This window comes from Carex rostrata, chromosome 27, assembly GCF_964058835.1.
Source record: "Carex rostrata chromosome 27, lpCarRost1.2, whole genome shotgun sequence".
Lineage (NCBI taxonomy): Eukaryota > Viridiplantae > Streptophyta > Magnoliopsida > Poales > Cyperaceae > Carex > Carex rostrata.
Window position 1 is genome coordinate 3161137 of NC_135944.1, and position 22612 is coordinate 3183748.

Here is a 22612-nt window from a genome sequence, read left to right on the forward strand (position 1 = left end):
CAACTATAAAAGAGGATCTAACTATGCACTCAAAACATAAGATTTCCATTGGTGTCACATTAAAAAATAGAAAATTAAGCAATCTATTCAACAAATAATGACCCGGATTGTCACAGAATTCTTCTTCATCATCCTCTTTTTCAGAATTGGCGTACTCCATAGTATTAGTGAAGGTCCTAAATTGTTATACCATTACTGTGGTCTTAATAGCACCGAAAATGTAACCCACAGTTTTCTCTTCTTATCTCTTTTGACGGAAGCCTACCACTCGGATATTGGCTTTGCTAGCACAACTACCAACATCATTCTTCAAGACCAATCCAGTGGCCTGATAACGTGCTATATTGGTTCATCTAAAGATAATTGCTCAGATTGTCTGCACGGCTCCCTCAATAACGCAACCATAGTCTGCCCTAATTCGACTAATGCATACTTCACGTATGATAGCTGCTTCCTTCGCTACTCCAATGAGAACTTCATAGGAGTTCTCACTCTTGATAAGCAGCCTAATATCTACAGAAATCCAGATATTGTTTCAAATTCAAGCACATTAATGGAAACAGTTTATGACCTGTTGAATTCACTGAGGTTGCTGGCGATGAGCTCCACATTATTGTATGCTTATGGCAACAAAACTGACCCGGGGATGAATCAGAAGGTTTATGGATTAGTTCAGTGCACAAGGGATTTGCGTCAGGCCGATTGTGGTTTGTGCCTCCAGTCCATAATTGGTAATTTAACTTCAGACTTAAAGATTAGACAATCTAATGGTGTCAGGGTCTCATGTACGAGTTGCTACATAAGATTTGAGTTTTATGCCCTCCCCTTGCCTCCCTTCGATTTACTTGCGGCATCCCCACCAAATTTGCCACCACCTTCTAAATCAACATCAAGGGGTAACAGACAATAACAGAAAAATAATATTTTCCTTTGTTGTTGGGTTTATTTGTTTTTTTTTTGGGTTTTGAAGCATTTACATATTTTTAATGAATTTGTTTCAGGATCAAGAACTACGCTTGTTGTAGTTGTGGTGATCAGTACCTTTGGTGTTTTGTTGTCCATATTTGTAGCTGGTGTTTGCTTTTGGAGAATGCAACAGAGAAGTAAATGTTCCATCACTACAGAGTTTAATATCATTCATTTGCAATGCTTAGAAATTACATGCACATGAACTCGTTGAATAATTATAGTTCAATACTTGAATCGTTTTAAATATTTTTTCTGAACTACCACTTATTTCTGTAACTGTTTTTTCTCATTGGATATAATTTTTCCTTGAATCAACTAACAAAGAAGTTTGCATCACAGGTTCTCGAGAAAACGAAGACAACAGATTGGAGTTTGGTGCTAGTGGTGATTGTCGAATGTTTATGCTTTCTGAACTTAAATCTGCGACCAATAATTTTTCTGACGAGAATAAGCTAGGACAAGGTGGGTTTGGACCGGTTTACAAGGTACAACAGAGAAGTAACTATATTGTTTTTCAATATGAAGAAATTTAGTAGACTTGGTAAATGGTTATTCTTGATCAATTGCAACCTAGAAAGTAACAAATAATGACTAAATTAATATCCGGCAGGGAACTTTGCCAGATGGAAAACAAATTGCAGTGAAAACACTTGCAGGATGGTCGAAGCAAGGATTCCAGGAGTTCAAAAATGAGGTGGAATTGCTTGGAAATCTGAGGCATAAAAATTTGGTGAAACTGATTGGTTATTGCATGAACAAGAATCAAAAGTTGCTTTGTTATGAATACTTGCCTTATGGAAGCCTTGACTGCATCCTCTTTGGTATCTTAGCATACCTTGCACCCTTCTTTTACCGCAATAAACTTTATTTCTACAATCTGATATGATGTGAAGTGTTGAACTATGCAAATTCATTCATATAACTTCTATTTTAGTCCACCTGAGAAATATGATTATAATTATCATCCAAATGTTTTCAATATTTTGTGAGATGTTTTTATTATCAATTTTAAAATCTAAGTTCATTATGCTTCAAATATTTTCAAAAATAAATGTCTGGAGTTTCTAAACTTACTTTTATTCCTAATTGTTGTAGCATCTGACGAAATTAAGAGGGAAAAACTGAGCTGGCAGACACGATACAAGATCATAGAAGGGATAAGTAGCGGATTACAGTACCTTCATAAAGAATCAGGATTGAAAATTGTGCACAGGGATCTAAAACCTAGCAACATATTACTGGATGAAGATATGAACCCAAAAATCTCTGATTTTGGTCTCGCAAGGCTCTACCAAGATGATGAAACTCATAAAGAGACATCAGTCATTGCAGGGACCTAGTATGGCATCAGTTTCCTCTTTTTTTGAGTCAGAAATAACAATTTTAGCAAATATTTAATTAATATAATGGGAACTTGTTTTACTCTAAACAGTGGATACATGGCACCAGAATATGCCATGCACGGGATGTATTCAGAGAAGTTAGATGCATATAGCTTCGGTATGATGCTCCTCGAAATAGTAACAGGGATAAACAACAGTTCATTTCGTAACAATCAGCTTGCATCCAGCCTAGTAAACCATGTAATCTGTTTACTGTTACCTTACTAATCTTGCATCATGTATTGGCTGAGATATCAATATATCTGAAAGAAATTTAATTTCACTTTTAACATGGCATAAGAGTTAAGAGCCCTTCACCTCAGTACATCATTGTTTGGTTCTCTCATTTTTTCTTTTTGGGAAAAAAAGTGAATTGTTCTTTAATTTTTTTTTTCTTAGTTTCTTTTGGTAGAAAAATTTGAACCTCAACACTAAACACAATTCTAATTTTTTTCATAGTTTCTTATATTCTGGTCCTATATAGTGCAAAAAGAAAGACAAATTAAAGGTCTTCCATATAGGTATGGCAACATTGGGACAAACACGAAGTGGAGGTACTAAAGGACCCAACCCTAGAGGATGCATGTCTCAAACAGCTATCAAGATGCATCCACATTGGATTACTTTGCGTGCATGAAAGTCCGATGAGTAGACCCAACATGGCCGAAATAAATCTTATGCTCCGAAATGACTCCAATAAGATTCCAGCTCTACCAGCTGCTCCGAGTCGACCTCAACTTCTGCTAAGCCAAAACAGCAGGAGTAGCACAAGCAATAGCGATATTATTTTCTGAAGAATTACAAATATAGTTCTAGAACTTCCCTTCTTTCTAAAGAAAACAGATGGAAAAAAAAAATTACCTTCTTTTTTTATTTTCCAAATTACAGATTTTTTTTTTCTAAAGTATTACAATAATTGACTTACATGAGATCCTTACCATAACTTTGTCTTCTTCTTTTTTCGCATGTATGTATGATATACTTTGTTTATAGATTGATTTAGTTATTCTTATGGCATATGATGGGACAACCTGTTTTTGTTCTTTATATATTTTGGCTGTATTAAATATATTTTGAAAAGAATGCTTTTACTGACTGGTTTTACCTTTCACCCTCAACACTCATGTCTTACACAAGGGTACACTGTTGTCATGAGGTTGGGCTTGGATAGAAGGAAGATACCAGTGAGGCTAACGCGGTCAGATAAAGGTAGGAGCAAGAAAATTTAAAATAACTTTTCATGAAGTTGGGCTGAAATTAGAAAAAACAAGACCAAAAAATATAACCCAAGGCCCAAACCTGCTGAATGAATAAACATATAAAAGTAATGAGGTAGAACTGAATTGTGGCTATAATTTAAATGTGTTTCTTGGGGCCAGTATATACTTAGATATTTTTTTATTAAAAAAAAAAAAAAGATACTGGATGGTAGGGCACATGTTTGAAATCCGGATCGATTTGAGATCTCTTATATCAAATAGTTGGGCTTAAGACCAGCTTTAGGTCTAGTGACAAAGACATTTGTCTTCTAACGTGGTTGGTCATGAATTTGAAGCCCAGATGGATAAAATCTTTTGTTATTGTAATAACATTAATTTTAAAAAGGATTTTTGGAGGTTGAACCTCGAGTGTTACACATGAAAGTAGAATTCCTTCGTATCAGCTAGCTTCAGAGGAAGAAGTTGGAATGCGAGTCTCTCTTCTTTCTCAACAGTTTCAGTGTTTTCAAGGTCTTCAATGGCAAAAACTGTTGATACAAGGAGGGAAAAGATAAAGAGTGAGTGCATCCATGGTTTAGGCTTTTCAACTGATGCTAAGAATTTGCATTGTGTGGGTGGGTGGGGTGGTCATATTAATAGGGAGGTTATGTAACATATATATTTTTGAACAATGAAATCAGGAATCCTAAAAATATTGTAACATATTCAAATTCACCTCGAACTTTTGTAAAACAAATTGGAAAACTATTTAAAATTTATTTGTAGAATCCTATTAATTGAAATAAACTTAATTAATACTTTGAAGTCGAGTGTTAGACTACTTATATTAATGATTAATGTAGCCTCTGAATATTCAACTCCTGTCAAATAGGCTAACCTTGTTTTGTTCTTCGAGTGTTAGACTACTTATATATATTCCTAATGTAAGTACCAAAGCAATAACATTATTGACCTCTTAATCAATTAACAAGTTATTGTAGTTTATTTAACACACAAAGATCAATTGATCAATACATAAGATGTTGATGTAAGAGCAAAAGATTTCAGTCTGTATGAACGCATTCAAAATTGTTGGATGGAGTTGAATTCACTTCGAAAAAATATACTGAGCTAATTTGATCTATAAGTTGCACATATATCAAAACCTACATAGAGCTATTAAAATTTCAAAAAGCACTGTGAACGCTGATTCAGCTTATTAAAGAAATCAGCTTGGTAAACCCTTAACTTAAAGCGTTACTGGGTCGATGTCCGGTTCAGTTCTGCTAACATTCATACAAACTACAAAACTGAAATTTATAATATAGATATCACAAGTAATTATGAATAACAAAGACGTGCGCGTACCAAGGCACAGACAATTAAATTAAATTTCTTATGATTCTTTGTAGATTGATTGGTAAGAGAACAATATTTTTTTTCCTAATTTATAAATTTATAATTTATTTTATCAAGCTTCTAGTTTCTGTGATCTCTATTACTTTGCGTAAAAAGAAACAATTTTCCCATTCGAGTAAGGCAATACCGCAATACTGCTGAGTCAGTGATTACAGTCAAGTCGATTAGTATATCGGATTGTGGAGTCCACTAACAGCCCATTAACAGCCCAATTTGAATGCTATAAAAGAAGCCCAAAAATATTTTAAATTTTTTCCTACTTTCTACCCTATATTGATATATATTATGCTCTAAGATCCGAAATAATTATGCTCTAAAATATTTGACAAACATTTATTATGCTGTGGCTTTATAGTAATTAACAATTCGATTGATAAAAATTGTATTTACAACATGTCAAACAAGTCAAGTGACTTTAATTCGTAGATTTATTTTTTTATTCTCGCTCTAAATTACTACAAATTAGTTTAATTACCCTCTAAATTTCTAGATCTACTCAGGGGCGGATCTATGAAGGCTCAGGGGTAGGCACTTGCCTACCCCTGGATTTGAATTTTTTTTTAGAATTAGTACTAATTTTTTGATGTGCCTACCCCTAATTTGATAGAGTGCCTACCCCTAACTCAAAAATACCTTTGTTTTGATCTGTTTTGGCTTAGTCCCTATTCTAAAAGAAGAAAATCTGGTTTAAATAAATTTGAGATTTGAGCGGGAGAAGATAAATCATAAAGGGAAGAAGGAGAAAATGAAGAAGATGTTTATGACATTGGGACCCATTAAATTTATTAAACATGGCATTTAACTTTAGACAATTTCAGCCCAATTAGACTCACCAAAGCCCACAAGTGTTTTCTAGACCAAACGTTACATGTGGCTGTTAATTAATGTTGAAGATATTGAAGATTACCAAAGTAACCCGATCTAATAACAGCTAACCAGCTTTAATTAGCACACTGTTTAGGAATACACACCTGTCTCAAGTCTTCCTTGTAAGTGTAATCTGTTTATTATGGAAATAACAACCATAGGAAATTTTTATCTTTTGTATGATTTTATTTTATTATAAAAGTGGATGTACCCAATAAGTTAATGGATTTAAACCCGATTAATTATTTGAATCCAATTAGTGCCCTACCCTGACGGAAATTCTGGATCCGCCCCTGGATCTACTCTTCTAATTCTGCTTATATACACTCATAACCTCTAAAATAGATACTGTTGCACACAATTTTCCACACGCTTCATGTTGCAGAGAAACACAACACAGTTAGCGTTTCCCAAGGCTCCCAACAAAACAAAGCGGCATGTATGGTTACATAGTATTAACGCATATATACCTCATTTATAAATAAACCATCGTAATTAATGGTACAGTACAGGCTGCAGCTATTTTACCACTTATTGAATAGTAAAATATGTAACGCAACGGCATACAACAAATTTTTTATGATGAAATATGTAATTCCAACCCAAGAAACACCAGCGCACCCGCACTCGTGAACCGCACACACACTTATATATATGATCCGTCTTAGGAAGTTCAGTTTATAAAGAGTAGAACTAGGGTCTTCCTAAGTTCACAAAGCCCTTTATGAACTCAACTCTAAAATCTATCAGATTAGTTTTAAATGACGAATCCAAACCGTTAAAATTCATCTACCTTGTGAGTAATTATATGTCTACATGCAATAATTTTAAAATTTTGAATTAATTTTGTATAAATTCAAGCGGTAAAAAGGCATCCAAAAAATAAATGCATGAAAATTAATTTATAAACTTTCTAATTTTGACCACTTAACTCTATACAAAATTAATTCGAAATTTTAGAATTTTTGCATGTAGACAAATCACTCATAAGGTAGAAGGATTTCAACAGTTTGAATTCATCATTTGAAGCCATTTTGATAGGTTTTAGAGTTGAATTCACAAAGAAACTTGATAAACTTAGAAACACCCTAGTTCTACTCTACCATTAAAATCTTTAACTATTACACTAATGTATCATATGTAATGAATACTATTGACTATAGTATTTAATTTATACATTGATTAAGCTTTTATTTTTTGTACAATAATGATTTAAGTTATGATTATCAAAATAATGATTTAAGTTATGATTTTCAAAATATAATATGTAAAATAGTAAAAAATAATATATATAATAAGTGTATCGTATCTTAGCATTTTAAAAATAAATATATAGCCTTATTTATATTATAACCGATATGATACCCGTATCGGCATTTATGCAATATACATAAATAGACAATGTGGATAAAGGTACCCGACTAATATAATTAACTTTCCTTGGTAAAATGCCAATCTACTGGCATGATTGCGCATTACACGGGTCGACTTCTGTTAATCAAAATAGATAATTAAAAATGGGACGTGATATGAGTACCTGCACTCTCATCCCCACATTATCCTCCCAATTTTATTTGTTCAATCTCATCCACATTTCTCATGATCTATAAGGAATTTTGCGAATCTAAAACCACGAACGTCTTCTACGCAATTTTATCTTTCAAATGAGATCCATGATAACATACTTTCGAGCTCGTCATCACACAAGTATTTATACCTCGTCATTTAAGTATTTATATCTAGTATTTTTTACATATGACACTGCTGACATTTAAAAGTATTAATATCAAGTATTACAAGTATTTATATCTATGCACGGAAGTATTTATCCCTATGTGGTCAACTATTTTTGTTAGAGAAAGGTTGACGCAGGGACGATTAGGGAAATGTGATGCGGAGATGCGGGGTCCACGATTAGGGATAAAATACTTACAAGTATAGGTATAAATACTTGCACGATGAGGTATAAATACTTGCACAATGAGGTATAAATACTTGTGTGATGATGAATCCGAAAGTACATCATTATGGATCTCATTTGAAAGATAAAATTGCGTAGAATACATTCATAGTTTTAGATTCGCAAAATTCCTCATAGAACGTGAGAAATGTGGAAGATATTGAAAAAAAAAACCCATCTCTAAAAACGTGTATGATTCTTCTCCCATGTAGTTTGAGTGGTCCCTCTATATAGTTATATCAAGTTAGACATGTAAGTATTAATATCTTAATTTGCAAGTATTAATTTATTATCTTCCAAGTATTTATACCCATGAATTTAATTAAACTTGGAAGATCACAGTGTTGTGAATAAATTTAATTAAATTAGTTAGTTAAGTTAGTTTATGGGAAGTTAAAATCTGTTTAAGAGATGGGGGTACAATGCGGGTACTGGAGTGTGGGGATTGAAATAATTATTCTTAAAAATGTGCCACTCATATTCTAATTTGTGTCTTCCACTATAGTTTCAAAATAAGAGAAACAGAAAAAAAAATGAATAATGAATGTATTTTCAATAAATAAATAAAATAGTAAAAAAATTTCGAAAAATGTAAAATTTGGTCTCCAAACACATATTACCAGTGTTTTAAAATGCGGTTTTGTTCATGCATGCAGAAGGCCACTGCATACCGCATATGCGGATTTTCATACGAATTTATATATGCGGATTTTAAAATAAAAATTCACGTATATATATATTCATATTCATATATTTGAATTTATTTTCACATAATAACATAACCAACAATAGTTTTTTGACTTTTTTCACATAAATTTTAATTAAAATACAATCAAATTATCAAAACCGCATGGAAAGACTGCATGGCAGCATATTTCAGTTCGCATGGTCGTATATTCGGACCTCATGGCCGCATTTTTAATCCGCATATGCGCTTTTTTATTCCGCATGACCGCATATTCGGACCGCATATGCGGCCGCATGGTCAAAATCGCATGGAAAAACCGCATGGGCATTCTGAGCACGGCTGCCGACCGCATACGCATATGTGGCTCATGCGGCCGCATTTTAAAACACTGCATATTACTATGGAGAACAAGATAAACGGTTTTGATCGGTTATTTGGACTTTGAATCCACGATTTATAGTCCAATGCACAAAGGTGCCTATGCATTGCAATGTATGGTAGCCTTACTCTATATATATATATATATATAATCACATAGAGAGAGAGAGAGTTGAGCTATGGTGCAATGTAATGTATAAGAGTTTTTGTGCATTGGACTGCAAACAGTTAGATTCAAAATTCAAAATGTCTATCCAAACCATTTAATTTGATTTACATATTAAGATGTGATTGAAAACTAAATTTTACATTTTTTGGAAAATTATTTGCTATTTTTTTAGAATTTTAAAAAGTTAATTTTTTTATGATAATTTTTTTTTGCAAAAAACAACGATTTAATTTTTTTTTTTTTTTAAGAAAATGCAAATGGGTACAGATATCTGGATAAAATGGTGCTATGGACACCCCTATCATAAAGAGAAATAAAATATCATTAACCCTTGTGTATAAAGGTACCCAACTAAAATAGGAAATTAATAGTTTAAAACTAAACAAATGGTATCTTTTTAACCTATAATAAATCTCACGAATTGATTACTTTCCTTAGTCGGTAATGTTTGCGCATTACACGAGTTGACTTCTCTCTTGTCTCCTATCCCTCTCTATATCTCTCTCACCAGATACTGCTCACAAACTTGATCTCACGTCTTGATTAAATAAACACTCAAAAAATATGTGTAGAAGGAGAATGAGAAGGAGAAGGCGAGAGAGAGGCACCTTCCCATTTCCAATTTTCACCAGCCATAAGTTTCTCCAAGGGAGTGCAAAGGGATGGCTTTCAACACCGGTTCATCCCGGTTTAATCTACGTGCATCTCGATACCGGGTTCCTCGTGATCGCAACATCCAGAAATCCTTCAACAATTGCAAGCTCACCTTCATTTGTGGATTTGTCACAATTCTGGTGTTACGTGGCACAATCGGACTGGGCAATCTATATGGTTCTTCAACTGCTTCTGACGACCAACGGGTCATGGAGGATATCGACCGGATCCTTCAGGAGATCCGCATCAACTCTGAACCCGAACCTGAAGACTCATTTGCATTCATGTACCAGGGCAACTCCACTACTAATAGTTTGAATTACACTGAAGCAATTAAGGCCATGCATTTCACAATGGGGCCCAAGATATCTGATTGGGACCACCAGCGTCAAGACTGGTTAAGCCAGAATCCTGATTTTCCTAGTCTGGTATCCGGTAAGCCCCGGGTCCTTCTCCTTACCGGGTCCCCCCCAAACCTGTGCGAAAATCCACTTGGCGACCACTACCTTTTAAAATACATGAAAAACAAAATTGACTACTGCCGTCTCCATGGGGTTGAAATTATTCACAACATGGCCCATGTTGACAAGGATTTAAGCGGATATTGGGCAAAGCTCCCGTTCATCCGACGGCTGATGTTGTCTCACCCTGAAGTCGAGTGGATATGGTGGATGGACAGTGATGCAATCTTCACCGATATGGCATTTGAATTGCCCTTCGACAAGTACAAAAGTCACAATCTTATTATCCACGGGTACCCCGATCTATTATTTGAGCAACACTCATGGATTGCACTAAACACTGGCATCTTCCTCATGAGAAACTGTCAATGGTCCCTTGACCTACTTGACGCGTGGGCACCCATGGGCCCGAAAGGGATCATCAGAGATTTAGCCGGCAAGTTATTAACAGAGAACTTGAAAGGGCGCCCTGCATTCGAAGCGGACGACCAATCTGCTCTAATCTATCTTTTAATATCTCAACAAGATAAATGGATGAGTAATGTATATGTTGAGAACTCGTATTACCTTCACGGGTTTTGGGCTGGGTTAGTGGATAAATACGAGGAGATGATGGCAAAACACCACCCTGGACTAGGAGATGAGAGGTGGCCGTTTGTGACCCACTTCGTCGGGTGCAAGCCTTGCGGGTTATACGGGGATTACCCGGTACAAAAATGTCTTAATAACATGGAGAGGGCATTTAATTTTGCTGACAATCAGATCTTAAGATTGTATGGGTTTGCACATGTAGGGTTGTTGAATCCGAAGATTAAGCGGGTCCGAGACCAGACCGCCGACCCACTTCAGGTCAAGGAGAAGCTTGACATGGCAGCCAGAATAATTGTTTAATAGAACAGATTTTTTTTTTTTTTATCTGGCTGTCATTATAATTTATTCGGGTGATAGGTTTTGGATGTTTTTAATGGTTAATGTTTTAGTTACTACTAAGGGGTTTTTTCAAAAAAGCGCAACTCCGGGTAGCTTTTCCTCTAAATCTTCGATTGTTTCTAGTATTCATTATTGAAATTTGGTGTTTTTATTTTTATTTTTAGAGGGGATGTGTGCTCATTGAAAATTGTTATACATCCATTTATGAAGATAGTCCTATGGCCTAGTCGTTTAAATTGCTACGTACGATCGATTAATTTTTTTTTTTTTTTTTGTTATCTGCATAGCTTTGTCAGAATAAGTCAATTAAGTAAGTTTCTGTCAATTATAAATACTATACAATGTACTGGGAGAGGAAGAGGAGTCCACCCAAGCTCTTGGAGCCGGCAACCCCCAGATTATATGTCTGGAGATGAGATGTCGGATGATGATTTATTATATTACTAGTCTTCTAGGATATGATTGTTTTTTGAGACTTTTTCTTTGCTTAGTATTCATTTTTCCATTTTAGCTTTGAAGTGGTACTATCTCTACTTGTATGTTTTTATGTTTGTTGATGATGACTTGTTGTAAGACTTTTCATATTTGATTTTGGTATCTATTTTAGGTACTATATCAGGTATGCTTGATTTCTATGAAATCAGTGATAATACCACTATTTTTCAAAAAAAATATAAATACTATACAATGTATATTTTTCTCAAATATTCCGACATATAGGACACTATGATGCTTTCAGACCGATCGTTGATGCTCAATTATGACACCAATCCATTAGACGCTACCAAATCTCGAATTTTTTTATAAACCATGGAAAATCAGATTTTAGGGAATTAACTTAATTGGTTGATTTTTTACAAAAAAAAAAAAAAAAACTAAGTACCGAATAGACTATTCAGTACTAATCATTTATGTTTTTTTGGTGCTGAATCTTCAAGTTTTACAAATTTTTAGCATGAACTATAACACAAAACGTTAATAGTTATTCGGTGCTGAATAGGCTTATTTGGTATCGAAAAAATGAAATAGTTGCATGCTACTGAATAACTTATTTAATACTTATTATTTTTGTGAAAAAAAAACCAATCACGTTGGTTCTCTAAAATTCTGTTTTTTATTTATGGTTTATAAAAAAATCACCAAATCTCACGTTTTTAGACATTAAGCGTGATATATGGACTTCTTAATGGGCCTAACATAGGGCTTTTGGCCCATGTAATCAGTCACCTTTTCCATGAACACATTAGACCCATAAAGCCCAATATGGAGCTCAGAAATATAGTGGGCTGGCTGACTTTATTGGGCCTTGCTCGGACCATGAAGTTTTCATCGAAATTCAATGGAAATTCAATCCAAAGTGATTTAAATCCAAAGATGTATTCGGTTGATTGTTCTGGAAAGAAATTGAGTTGTTTATCACATGGGAATTTCACAAAGGACAACTCAACCCTTCGATCTATGAAATTCATAAAAACAAAATAATAATTATGGATCTTTTGTAGCACCTTACTATACAACAATGTATATGTTTTTAAAAAAAGATTGAATAAAGATAATATATTTAGCATAATAATATTTGAACTGAATTTAACACCTGTGTACGAATATTAATTCCTATATGACAACATAGAGATTTTGTGAATCCAAACAAAATTTTCAATCTGAAGTCATATCAAATATTTTTTACAACACCAAGACGGAAAGAAAGATGCAACATACAATCTAAAGTTTAGAATTGCCTATATATGATAATTCTCGCAATGCAATCACAAAATTTATCTCTGTTTATTCCAAAATAAACAAGAGTCACTACTGAATGATTTTACCGTTTATCTTGCATTGTTTGGGTAGCAACAAAGGGGCAGTTCTTATTAAAGAGAAGAGGCTGGATGGAGGTCAGACAGTACAATTTTTCTAACTTTCTGTAGAATATGTTCAACCTGGGCCAGAAGTTACAAATTTACTAATTTACTCACTTTCTGTAGAAAATGTTCAACCTGGGTCAAAAGAAATTACTAATTTACTAATATTTGAAGTATCCATTTTGAATTACAGTGATTGCCCAACCACATCATCTATACTCCAAAAATATCTACATAAAAAAAAATAACAAAAAAATATATTTATTTGAAAAAAGGCAACACAAGTTATTCCCCATAAACTGAACAAAGTATATTGTAAATCTCCAAAAAGAAAAAATATGTTAATTTGACAAAGAAAAAGAAGGTAAATTATATTAGATGCATACTTGGCATATCATCATTTCTGCTTATGTTCATGCTGTCTTCAATTAGTGAAAAATCCATTCTGCTCATATGCGTTGGTAGAGCTGGAATCATAATGGACTCCTTTCGGAGCATACGATTTACGGCATCCATGTTGGGTCTATTGATCGGACTTTGATGCACACAGAGCAATCCAATGTGGATGCATCTTGACAGTTGTTTAAGGCATGCATGATCTAGTACCGGGTCCATCAAAACCTGAACTTCCTCCTGTGCCCAATGCTGCCATGCCTACGCATAGATACAACATTCAATTTATCACATTTTTTTAACTAAAACCAAAATCACCATTGTTGAATATGAAGTGACAACATAAAATATTCAACCAACAAAAATCGCAGACAAATGAAGCAACAATTTGGTTTTATTCGAATTAAAGAAACACAAAACAGAACAATTCCATATTTTATTTCTATTTTGAGGTACAAAAATGGTGATGAATGATTTATCCATTCTGGTTGAAAATACTTTATATAAGAGGCCCTTTTTGCTATATACATGTGAAATCTTTTTTTGTTTTCACTATCGGTCTTAGCCAATAGGATGTAAATTTCGTAACAGTAAATTGCATGCTTACGTATCTTATTATTTTGGAAGCATTGTTAAAAAATGAACTGTTTTTTGCCCAATTACTATTTCCAGAAGCAAAACATGCACCGAGGCTATATATATCTAACTTTTCTGAATACGTTCATGATGTATTCTGGTGCCATGTACCCACTGTTTTGATTATCGGTGCTGTAAAAGAGGAAAATGAGTTATGTTATATTAAAAATTTGATACAAATTTGAGTTTCTAAATAAAAAATGAAATTAAAGCCTTACAAGGTTCCTGCAATTAATGATGGATGTCTCGTTATGGGTTTGGCCATCTTTGTAAAATCTGATATTTTTGGATTCATATGTTCAGCCAGCAATATGTTGCTAGGTTTCAGATCCCTTTGCTCAATTTTCAAACAAGGTTCTTGATGGAGATAATTAATGTAAGCCATTATTTATTTCTATTATCTTGTATCGTGTCTGCCAGCTAAATTTTTCTCTCTTCATTTCATCAGTTGCTACGACAAATAGATGAATATTATTCCAATCATATATAGTCTAAACATTTGTCCCTAGTTGTTGTACCAACTGATGAAATAAAGAGAGAAAAACTTAGCTGGCCGACACGACACAAGATAAGAAGGAATAAGTAGTGGTTTACATTACCTCCATCAAGAATCTGGTTTGAAAAATTAGTGCATTTTGTAAGAACCCGCTTTCTTCATGTCTAATAATTAAGATATTAGCATAGAAAGAAAAATTGTCCGATTCGAACCGGAATCGAACGCAAGTGATACCATTTTGGACCGAGTTCCCTGGTTGCAACTTTTTATCGAAAAACCGGTTTAAACCAACCGAGTTCAGCGATTTTTCACTGATTCTTAAACCATGGACCTATTCTTGATGTTTCAGGCAGATTCTGCAAACCCTAGCTGGAGTTTGAGGGAGAAACACAAAGAATCATAAAAAATATCGGAAAACAGGAGAAGGTATGGGAGAGATGGGGAAGTGGTGGGAGACGGAAGAAAAGATATGGATGGGAAATGCGGGTCCCACCTGCCCTATGAAGACTTTCCTTGTTGCAATTTCGACCTTCAAATTTTAAGATATTGTAAATCAGTCCCAATACTCATTAAAAAATGATTTAAATATTATAAAGTATACATTTTGTACGATATCATATAAATTCTAACATTCAACTTTCATTTTTAACAAGTAGATATTCCAATAATTTTTTTATCGTCTTTAATTTTAAACTAACGAATTTTTTTTTACTATGTCTAAAAAATTACTATTTGCTCATTAAATGCACATATTATTTTTTGAAACAAATCCATTCAAACGTTTCGTAAAAATACTATTAGCTTGTATTGTATTGTATTAGTGGATTATTTCAGTGTAATCATTTGTCAAAACATAAATTATTGACAAATCCATTTGTTCTTATTTTTTTAGTTCAAAATAATCTTCGGACAAAAAAAAGTTCTGAGTTTCCGATCCGATTTAGCTGATTCCTACCAATATATTCACCTGATTTTGATTCGACAATCAAGTGACTGATTCCCATTCCAATTCGGATTTTTCCTTCTATGCTATTAAGTATGTTGTTTACTGTTATAAAATTTACATCCTATTGGCTGAGAACAATATCTACATACAAAAGGAATTCACATTTATAGAGCAATAGTGCCTCATAAATAAAAGATTAAATTCAGCATTGTCAAACAGAAAGGGTAATCATTGATACTTTATTTTGTATCTAAAAGTCCGATGAATATGATGAATTGTTCTACTTTATTTTTCATTTATTCGAATAAAAGTGATTTTTTTCTGATTTTTCTACTATTTTTGTTGGTTGAAAAACACAAGTCATCACTTCACATACGCCAACAGAGAATTAATTTGGTTTTATTAGTGAAAAAAGACGGACAAATTGAATGTTGCATCTATGTATAGGCAAGGCAACATTGCGCAAAAGGGAAGTGGAGGTTTGACATCAACCGACGCATGCCTTAAACAATAGACTCCACATGGGATTACTCTGTGTGCAAAAAAGTCCGATCAATAGACTCCACTGGGAATTGTCAGTCATTTGCATCAAAACGACTCGTCGACTCCATTACGATTTCATCAGTTGGATTTGTCAATAATTATGTTTTGAACTAAAATCAAGACAAATTCCTTCAAATTAAGGCTAACACTTACTTAAATCAAGGCCTGAAAACCCAAAAGTTAGACCGGGAAAACCACAAATCAAATTCAAGTTGATCAAATCAAATTCAAGTTAATCAAACCAAATCAAATCCAAGTTGGTCCTAAACAACCATAAATCAAATCAGGATAAAACCAAATACTAAAAGCCTCAAATAAATCTAAACCAAAATAAAACTAGAATGTCTAACTCCACAAAGCTCCACCCAAAGCCAAATCGAGCACAAACTTAACATAGATAATATTTTATTCTGCACTTATGCTGCCAAAAATGGATAACGTTTGATGGAATAGTATGGCATAAGAAATCACTTATGCGGTCATAATTTGATCCACCTATTTAAGTTGAATAACTTATGCCGTGTCTCACCTCTTTTCGAAATTACGTAATATATGATCGATGGACAACTTATTTGCATTAGCCTTTTAATGTACGTGATGGACAGCTTATTTGTACTAGCTTTTGTATGTCATAGACAATTTATTTGTCATTTGACTTTCTAAAATAGATACCGTTGTATTTTAGTTTATTTCTAAATTATATAATATTATTTTTAAAAACCTTCGAAATAAATTCTTGTGTTCTAAATTTCTTTTGTAATTTCTTAATTCAACAATAAAATATAACAACATACAACTCAACAATTAGTTTAACTCGTGACTCAACTTTAACCCATGGCCAAACAAGAATTGTTTTATGCCGTTTTAACTTGGGATAAGCAACTTATTACATCATTACTTTAACCCACAACCAAACATGGGCAAAGTTCAACTCAAATCTATACTATCACACCCCTGCCATCAGGTCAGGAATGCGACAACAATTGCACCCTCATATCCATCGCTTGTCCCATCAACTTACGTTGCAAACAAAAACTCAGGCAAAAACAATACAGAGTTAGAAACAAAGCGGCTAAGATGTCTCGTGTGTTTTATCTCGGGTCGAATTGATTCAGATCTTGACAAGATGGCTAACATGTATTAATTCAAAAATTGAGTTAGTGCAGAAGATGCGGACTCAGTTAAAAGTGGGTGTTTTTTATGCATGGGGGCCACATGGCCTAAAATGCGACGGTAGTTCTATTTTTCATTAAAGTTTTGCCTTTTTGTATTATATTTTCTATATTATAGATAAGCCCAAAATAAATTTATGAAAATTTATTGAAATTAGGGGTGTTAATTACACGTCTATATATGTATATGTATGTTTATGTATATGTATAGGCACAGGCGCACAGCATATGTGATGCAACAATGATTTGGGATTTCCTTATTTGATAAATGAATGAAATTTAGTTCACCGAAATCATAAATAAAGTTCTCTAGTTTTATCATGGCATTCCTAAATATATTTCAAAAAGTTGAGGTTAACAGACTATAGTGCTTATAGTGTAGTTCTACAAGGTGTCTTATTGTTTTCACTATTTCATATGTGGTCTTTGGTGCACTCTGAAAGTGCCACTTTGGATACATTTATTGAATATGCATTTCATATTGAGATTTGAAATGATTAGTCCTTGCTATATATTCCTTGAGCAGAAAGAAAAAAGATTAGTACGTAGTTAAAAAGGTTAAGGAGAGGCATTAATGGTTGGAAAAGAAACGGTTGAGGGGGCAACAATGGTATTAAATGGCAAAGGTGTTTTGCCCCATGTTCATTAAAGGTTGCTTCTACATGCAAAAGGAAAATAGAGAAATTGTACAGATGCACTTGCTGTAATTGTTGGTCCGTTTTGGGTAATGAAATTAATACTTCCAGAGTTTTAATTCTTCTTCATAGGTACTACTACTAGGCTGACCTCCGGAAAATCTAAGGGAGTAATTATGTAAGAAGGAATAATGATAAATTTTTTACTATGTAGAGGGTGTCAAAAGATAATTTGGAAATTCAGAACATTACTTTAGGTTGTATATTTGCAACTATATAAATTTCATGAGCGGTATATTTTTCAAAAAACCTTTGGTTAAATTTTTATCCAAAATTCTATAAATGATGAATTATTTCAAGAAAATATAAAAAATAGTTAAATTTTTAGCTAAAAATAGTCATTTTTTTACAAATAACCAATTTAATCGTAAAAACACACAATTTGATATGAATTCCAATAAATAAATGTTAAATATAAAAATAGAACAAGAGTGTTCTTAAATCGTCTCAAAAAAAAATTACAAAATAAAAATAAAAGAATGTGTAATTGATCATAAAACATTTTCATCATAGATTAACTTTTACACTATATATTCTTATCAACATGTATTTGTAATAAGTAATCTATTTACTTAATTGCAAAATCAAATAAGAAAAGATGAAGAATTTTCTATGGGATAATCTCTCTTTTGTAGTAGAGCCCTTAATGAACTCAACGATTCCCAAAATTGCATTTTGGGCCTACTTAACTGTAATTGTCTGGGTTGAGTTGGAAAATATAAAAAAGGATTCTGTTCAAAATTATATAAGATTAATATACTTCACCAATCTAATACACCACTATAATGTAACACAAATTTACAAAGCTCGACAAAAATAATTACAAATTTATAAATTGAGAAACATAAATTTATAGAAAAATATTGCTCTCATGTCATTAATCGATCTACAAGCTAGTACGTAGTCATAGGATTTGAATCATTAACGGCATCCATTTCCATTCTTTTAATAGAAAGATATATTTCCAAACCAAAAATTCAAGCTTATTATATATGGAAACAGAGTAGGTCCGATGGGCATCGGACCTACTTTGGTTCTAACGGGTTCACTCACCGTTGGATTGGCTTTAGGATTCGCGTCAGAACATTCGCGTCTACTTTAATATTCGTGCGCACAAATCCTGAAGCAAATTAGACGGTATATCTGCCCATCGAAATCAAACTAGGTCCGATGGGGATCGGACCTACACCTTTCTCATTATATATATATGGTCTTATGTTCAATATTATGAATAGGCCTAGGTGCGTTGCATGGTCAAGCTTACTAGGCTTATGTGTAGGGTTGCATATGGATTGAATATTATCCGATCGTATCGGAATCCATATCCGAAAACTAGATACGGATATCTAATATCTAAATATTCATACAAATATAGATACGGATATTTAATTATCCGTATTCGGACCGACACCTTTCTCATTATATATATATGGTCTTATGTTCCATATTATGAATAGGCCTAGGTGCGTTGCATGGTCAAGCTTACTAGGCTTATGTGTAGGGGTGCATATGGATTGAATATTATCCGATAGTATCGGAATCCATATCCGAAAACTAGATACGGATATCTAATATCTGAATATTCATACAAATATAGATACGGATATTTAATTATCCGTATGCAAATAGTAGATATATATACACTATATAATATATATTATGTTATTCAGTATTATAAAAAGCGGATATATGTATACGTATCCATTTAATATTTGATTTGTATCCGTATTCGTCTAATATCTGATCCGTAATTGTATCTGAAAAATAAAAACAGATACAAAGATGGTTTTACCACTATCTGATCCGTTTGCACCCCCTACTTGTGTTCAACATTACGATTTTACCATTTTTTTAATCTTAAATTAACTCCTATGATTATTCTGCATTGCCCACATATTAAATTAAGCAAAGACTCATCTCCTGTATCTAATTAAACTCATCATCTAGACTCAGCCCTAACTTTTTTCATAATTACTAATTATAATATATATATTTTTTGAGTAGAACTAGGGTGCTCTTAAGCTCACCAAAGTTTTGGTGAGCTTAACTCTAAAACTCATAAAATCGATTTCAAATGACGAATCCGAACCGTTGAAACCCGCCTACCTTACGTGTGATGCATCTACATGTGAAATTTTTAAACATTCAAATTAATTTAGTATAAAGTCAAGTGGTCAAAAAATGTTCAAAAAATGAATGCACTAAAATTAATTTATTAACCTTCTAATTTTGACCACTTGACTTTATACTAAATTAATTCGAATGTTAAAATTTCACATGTAGATGCATCACACGTAAGGTAGGCGGGTTTCAACGGTTCGGATTCGTCATTTAAAATCAATTTTATGAGTTTTAGAGTTAAGCTCACCAAAACTTTGGTGAGCTTAAGAGCACCCTAGTTCTACTCATATTTTTTATCTCCCACTACCTGATGTCCATTATCAAACGTATTCGATCGATTCAATGTTATTCCAATTTCATAAGTATTAGATATGATATATATAGCCACTAATTACATCGTCAGTTTTAAAACAATTATTCTTGGTTATAACATATTATCATAAAAAGTATGAACATGAGACATATTTTTTTTAATTATTTAACAAATTAATTTAACAAAATTATTATATATTATTGTAAACACTTACTAGGTTTTTATAACATTATATATTTTTAAACACGTGATAAACGAAACAAAAAAAAATGTTAAAATGATGTTGCTCTGTATTTTTTAAGAACAATATTCTTGTTAAAAGTAATTAATTTAATTATGTAAAGATCCTCACTCAATAATATTTTAATTATTGTATATTAACGCAACTCTCTGAATGTTAGAAAAAAAAATGGCTAACTGTTTTAATTCAAAATATATCAGTTAAAAAATATTAAAATACATAGCGCTATTGAGAACAAAAATTAAAATGGAAACCATTATGGAACTAAAATAAAATGTATGCAAAAATTTATCAATGGTTGTACCTTGTGGTTGTTATATATCTTATACTTCCTAAAGTGTGCTATTAGGAGCCTGATAATTTTATCTCAAATAAAATCTCCGAGTATGTCTCCAAGTAGTTGAACAGAAAAAACTTTCAATATTTTCTAACTTCAATTTTCAACACTAATTTTCAAACATTTAAAGCTTTATTTATAACATTTTAAAATGTTACTCGCAAGCATTTAAACCTCTATCTGAAATCATTAAAATTTTAAATTTAGATAGTTTTAACTCATAACTACTTTTGTCTTTAAGCCAAATAGGAAATATTCACTTCACCCACCTTTTTTCTTTTCCTCTAATCATTCTCATCCATTTTTCTGACGACCGTGATAAATTTTGCGAATCTAAAGTTACAAATATTTTTTACTCGATTTTCTATTTCAAATGAGATCCATAAAGAATAACTTTCGAGTTATATTTGTGTCATCTTTTTTACCACTTTAAATCTCTGTGACTTTTAATTTTTTTTTATTTTGCTTCAAAATAATTTAAACCTCTGTTTACAAGCCTTCAAATCTTTTGTATAAATCTCAACAATAACACGACATGTACATAGTTCATGTACAAAACATATAAACCTTATGTACAAAGCCTTGAAATTTTTAATGGTTGTAGACTGAGATTTAAAAACTTGAAAATTTAAAGTGCTCATGAGCTTTATTTTAATAAAAACAAATGACATCAAAATTACTCAAAAATATTTCATCATGAATCTTATGTGAAAGATAAAATCGAACAGAAAACATTAGTATTTTTAGATTCGTAAAATTCATTACGGATCGTCGGAAAAATGAATTAGAATGATCAGAGAAAATAAAAAAAGAGTGGGTTAAATTAATCTTTTCTTTTTTGGCTTGAATACAAATGTAGTTAAAAGTTTAAACTATATTTCTAGAAATGCTTGCATATATAGATTTAAATGCTTGTGAGTAACATCTTAAAATGTTAAACATAGTTTTAAATGTTTGGATATTAGCGCTGGAAATAGAAGTTGGACAACATTGGAAGGTTTTCTGTTAAACTACTTGGGGGATGCGCTCGGATATGATAGTTCAGGGGACTAGAACATTTTTTTTTATTCTAAATAGATGTCTTCTCCAAATAGGAGCATCTTAACGGCGTACCTATGTCCGGAGGATTAATCCATATCGTCTCAATAAATCTGAACCGAGGTGGAATCACACGGAGCTTCTTTAATATCCGTGCCAACATAAATGGGACGGTCGTGATGCAATCTGCAGACCATACAAATTCGATGCTGAATTGCAGTGAAACGACGAAAAAAAAGGAAAGCAGAGAAACTATGTCCACCCAAGTGACTTAAAACCAAATAATAAAGTACTTAATTATATGTACGCATATCACTTAAACGAAACTATATATATTTTGAACGTATTAATACCTTGTTAAATAAAAGCTAAATTAATATATAACATATAAAAGTTTATACATCCTTCATGCCTTGTACTATTCTGAATGGCATATAAAGCGGCTCGTTATGACTTGCACTCAGTGTCGACCAACGACGTCATTTTTCTGAGAATAATTGGCCATTCACATTGCTGGAGAAACAATTGGCTAAGAGTAAACCAACTTATTTTTAAAGTCAAAGGTTGTGTTTGGTTGAGGCCTAAACCATGAAATAAGTGGTTTAGACATTAAACAGAGATTAATTAGGTCGGCCGAACTACGGTAACTCTAAAATTGGACAACTAAATTTAATCCAACTTTCCAGGTGTTTTACGAGTTATTACTCCTACATTTGTTCCTCTCTTTCTTCTTTAGTCGATAC

At 32.7% G+C, this 22612-nt stretch overlaps 3 protein-coding genes across 3 annotated transcripts; all 3 read left to right on the forward strand.

Moving 5' to 3' along the window:
* The first annotated feature begins 97 nt into the window (after nt 1–97).
* Nucleotides 98–910, forward strand: LOC144544848 (antimicrobial ginkbilobin-2-like protein). Its single transcript, XM_078293385.1, has one exon. The coding sequence runs from the start codon at nt 98–100 to the stop codon at nt 908–910; it is 813 nt and encodes a 270-aa protein (XP_078149511.1).
* A 421-nt stretch (nt 911–1331) lies between these two features.
* LOC144544849 (cysteine-rich receptor-like protein kinase 6) lies at nt 1332–3145 on the forward strand. Its single transcript, XM_078293386.1, has 5 exons — nt 1332–1454; nt 1580–1790; nt 2065–2308; nt 2402–2552; nt 2873–3145. The coding sequence occupies exons 1-5, from the start codon at nt 1365–1367 to the stop codon at nt 3143–3145; spliced, it is 969 nt and encodes a 322-aa protein (XP_078149512.1). The 5' UTR covers nt 1332–1364.
* Nucleotides 3146–9693: 6548 nt separating this feature from the next.
* LOC144544850 (putative glycosyltransferase 2) lies at nt 9694–11037 on the forward strand. Its single transcript, XM_078293387.1, has one exon. The coding sequence runs from the start codon at nt 9694–9696 to the stop codon at nt 11035–11037; it is 1344 nt and encodes a 447-aa protein (XP_078149513.1).
* Nucleotides 11038–22612: the final 11575 nt, after the last annotated feature.

What these genes read in the sequence shown, in the direction of transcription:
- LOC144544849 (XM_078293386.1), top strand. Translation starts at nt 1,365, where the DNA reads ATGTTTATGCTTTCTGAACTTAAATCTGCGACCAATAATTTTTCTGAC. An exon ending in CCTTGACTGCATCCTCTTTG is followed by an intron (nt 1,791 to 2,064) that starts GTATCTTAGCAT and finishes TAATTGTTGTAG; the next exon opens with CATCTGACGAAATTAAGAGG. An exon ending in TCAGTCATTGCAGGGACCTA is followed by an intron (nt 2,309 to 2,401) that starts GTATGGCATCAG and finishes TACTCTAAACAG; the next exon opens with TGGATACATGGCACCAGAAT.
- LOC144544848 (XM_078293385.1), top strand. Translation starts at nt 98, where the DNA reads ATGACCCGGATTGTCACAGAATTCTTCTTCATCATCCTCTTTTTCAGA.
- LOC144544850 (XM_078293387.1), top strand. Translation starts at nt 9,694, where the DNA reads ATGGCTTTCAACACCGGTTCATCCCGGTTTAATCTACGTGCATCTCGA.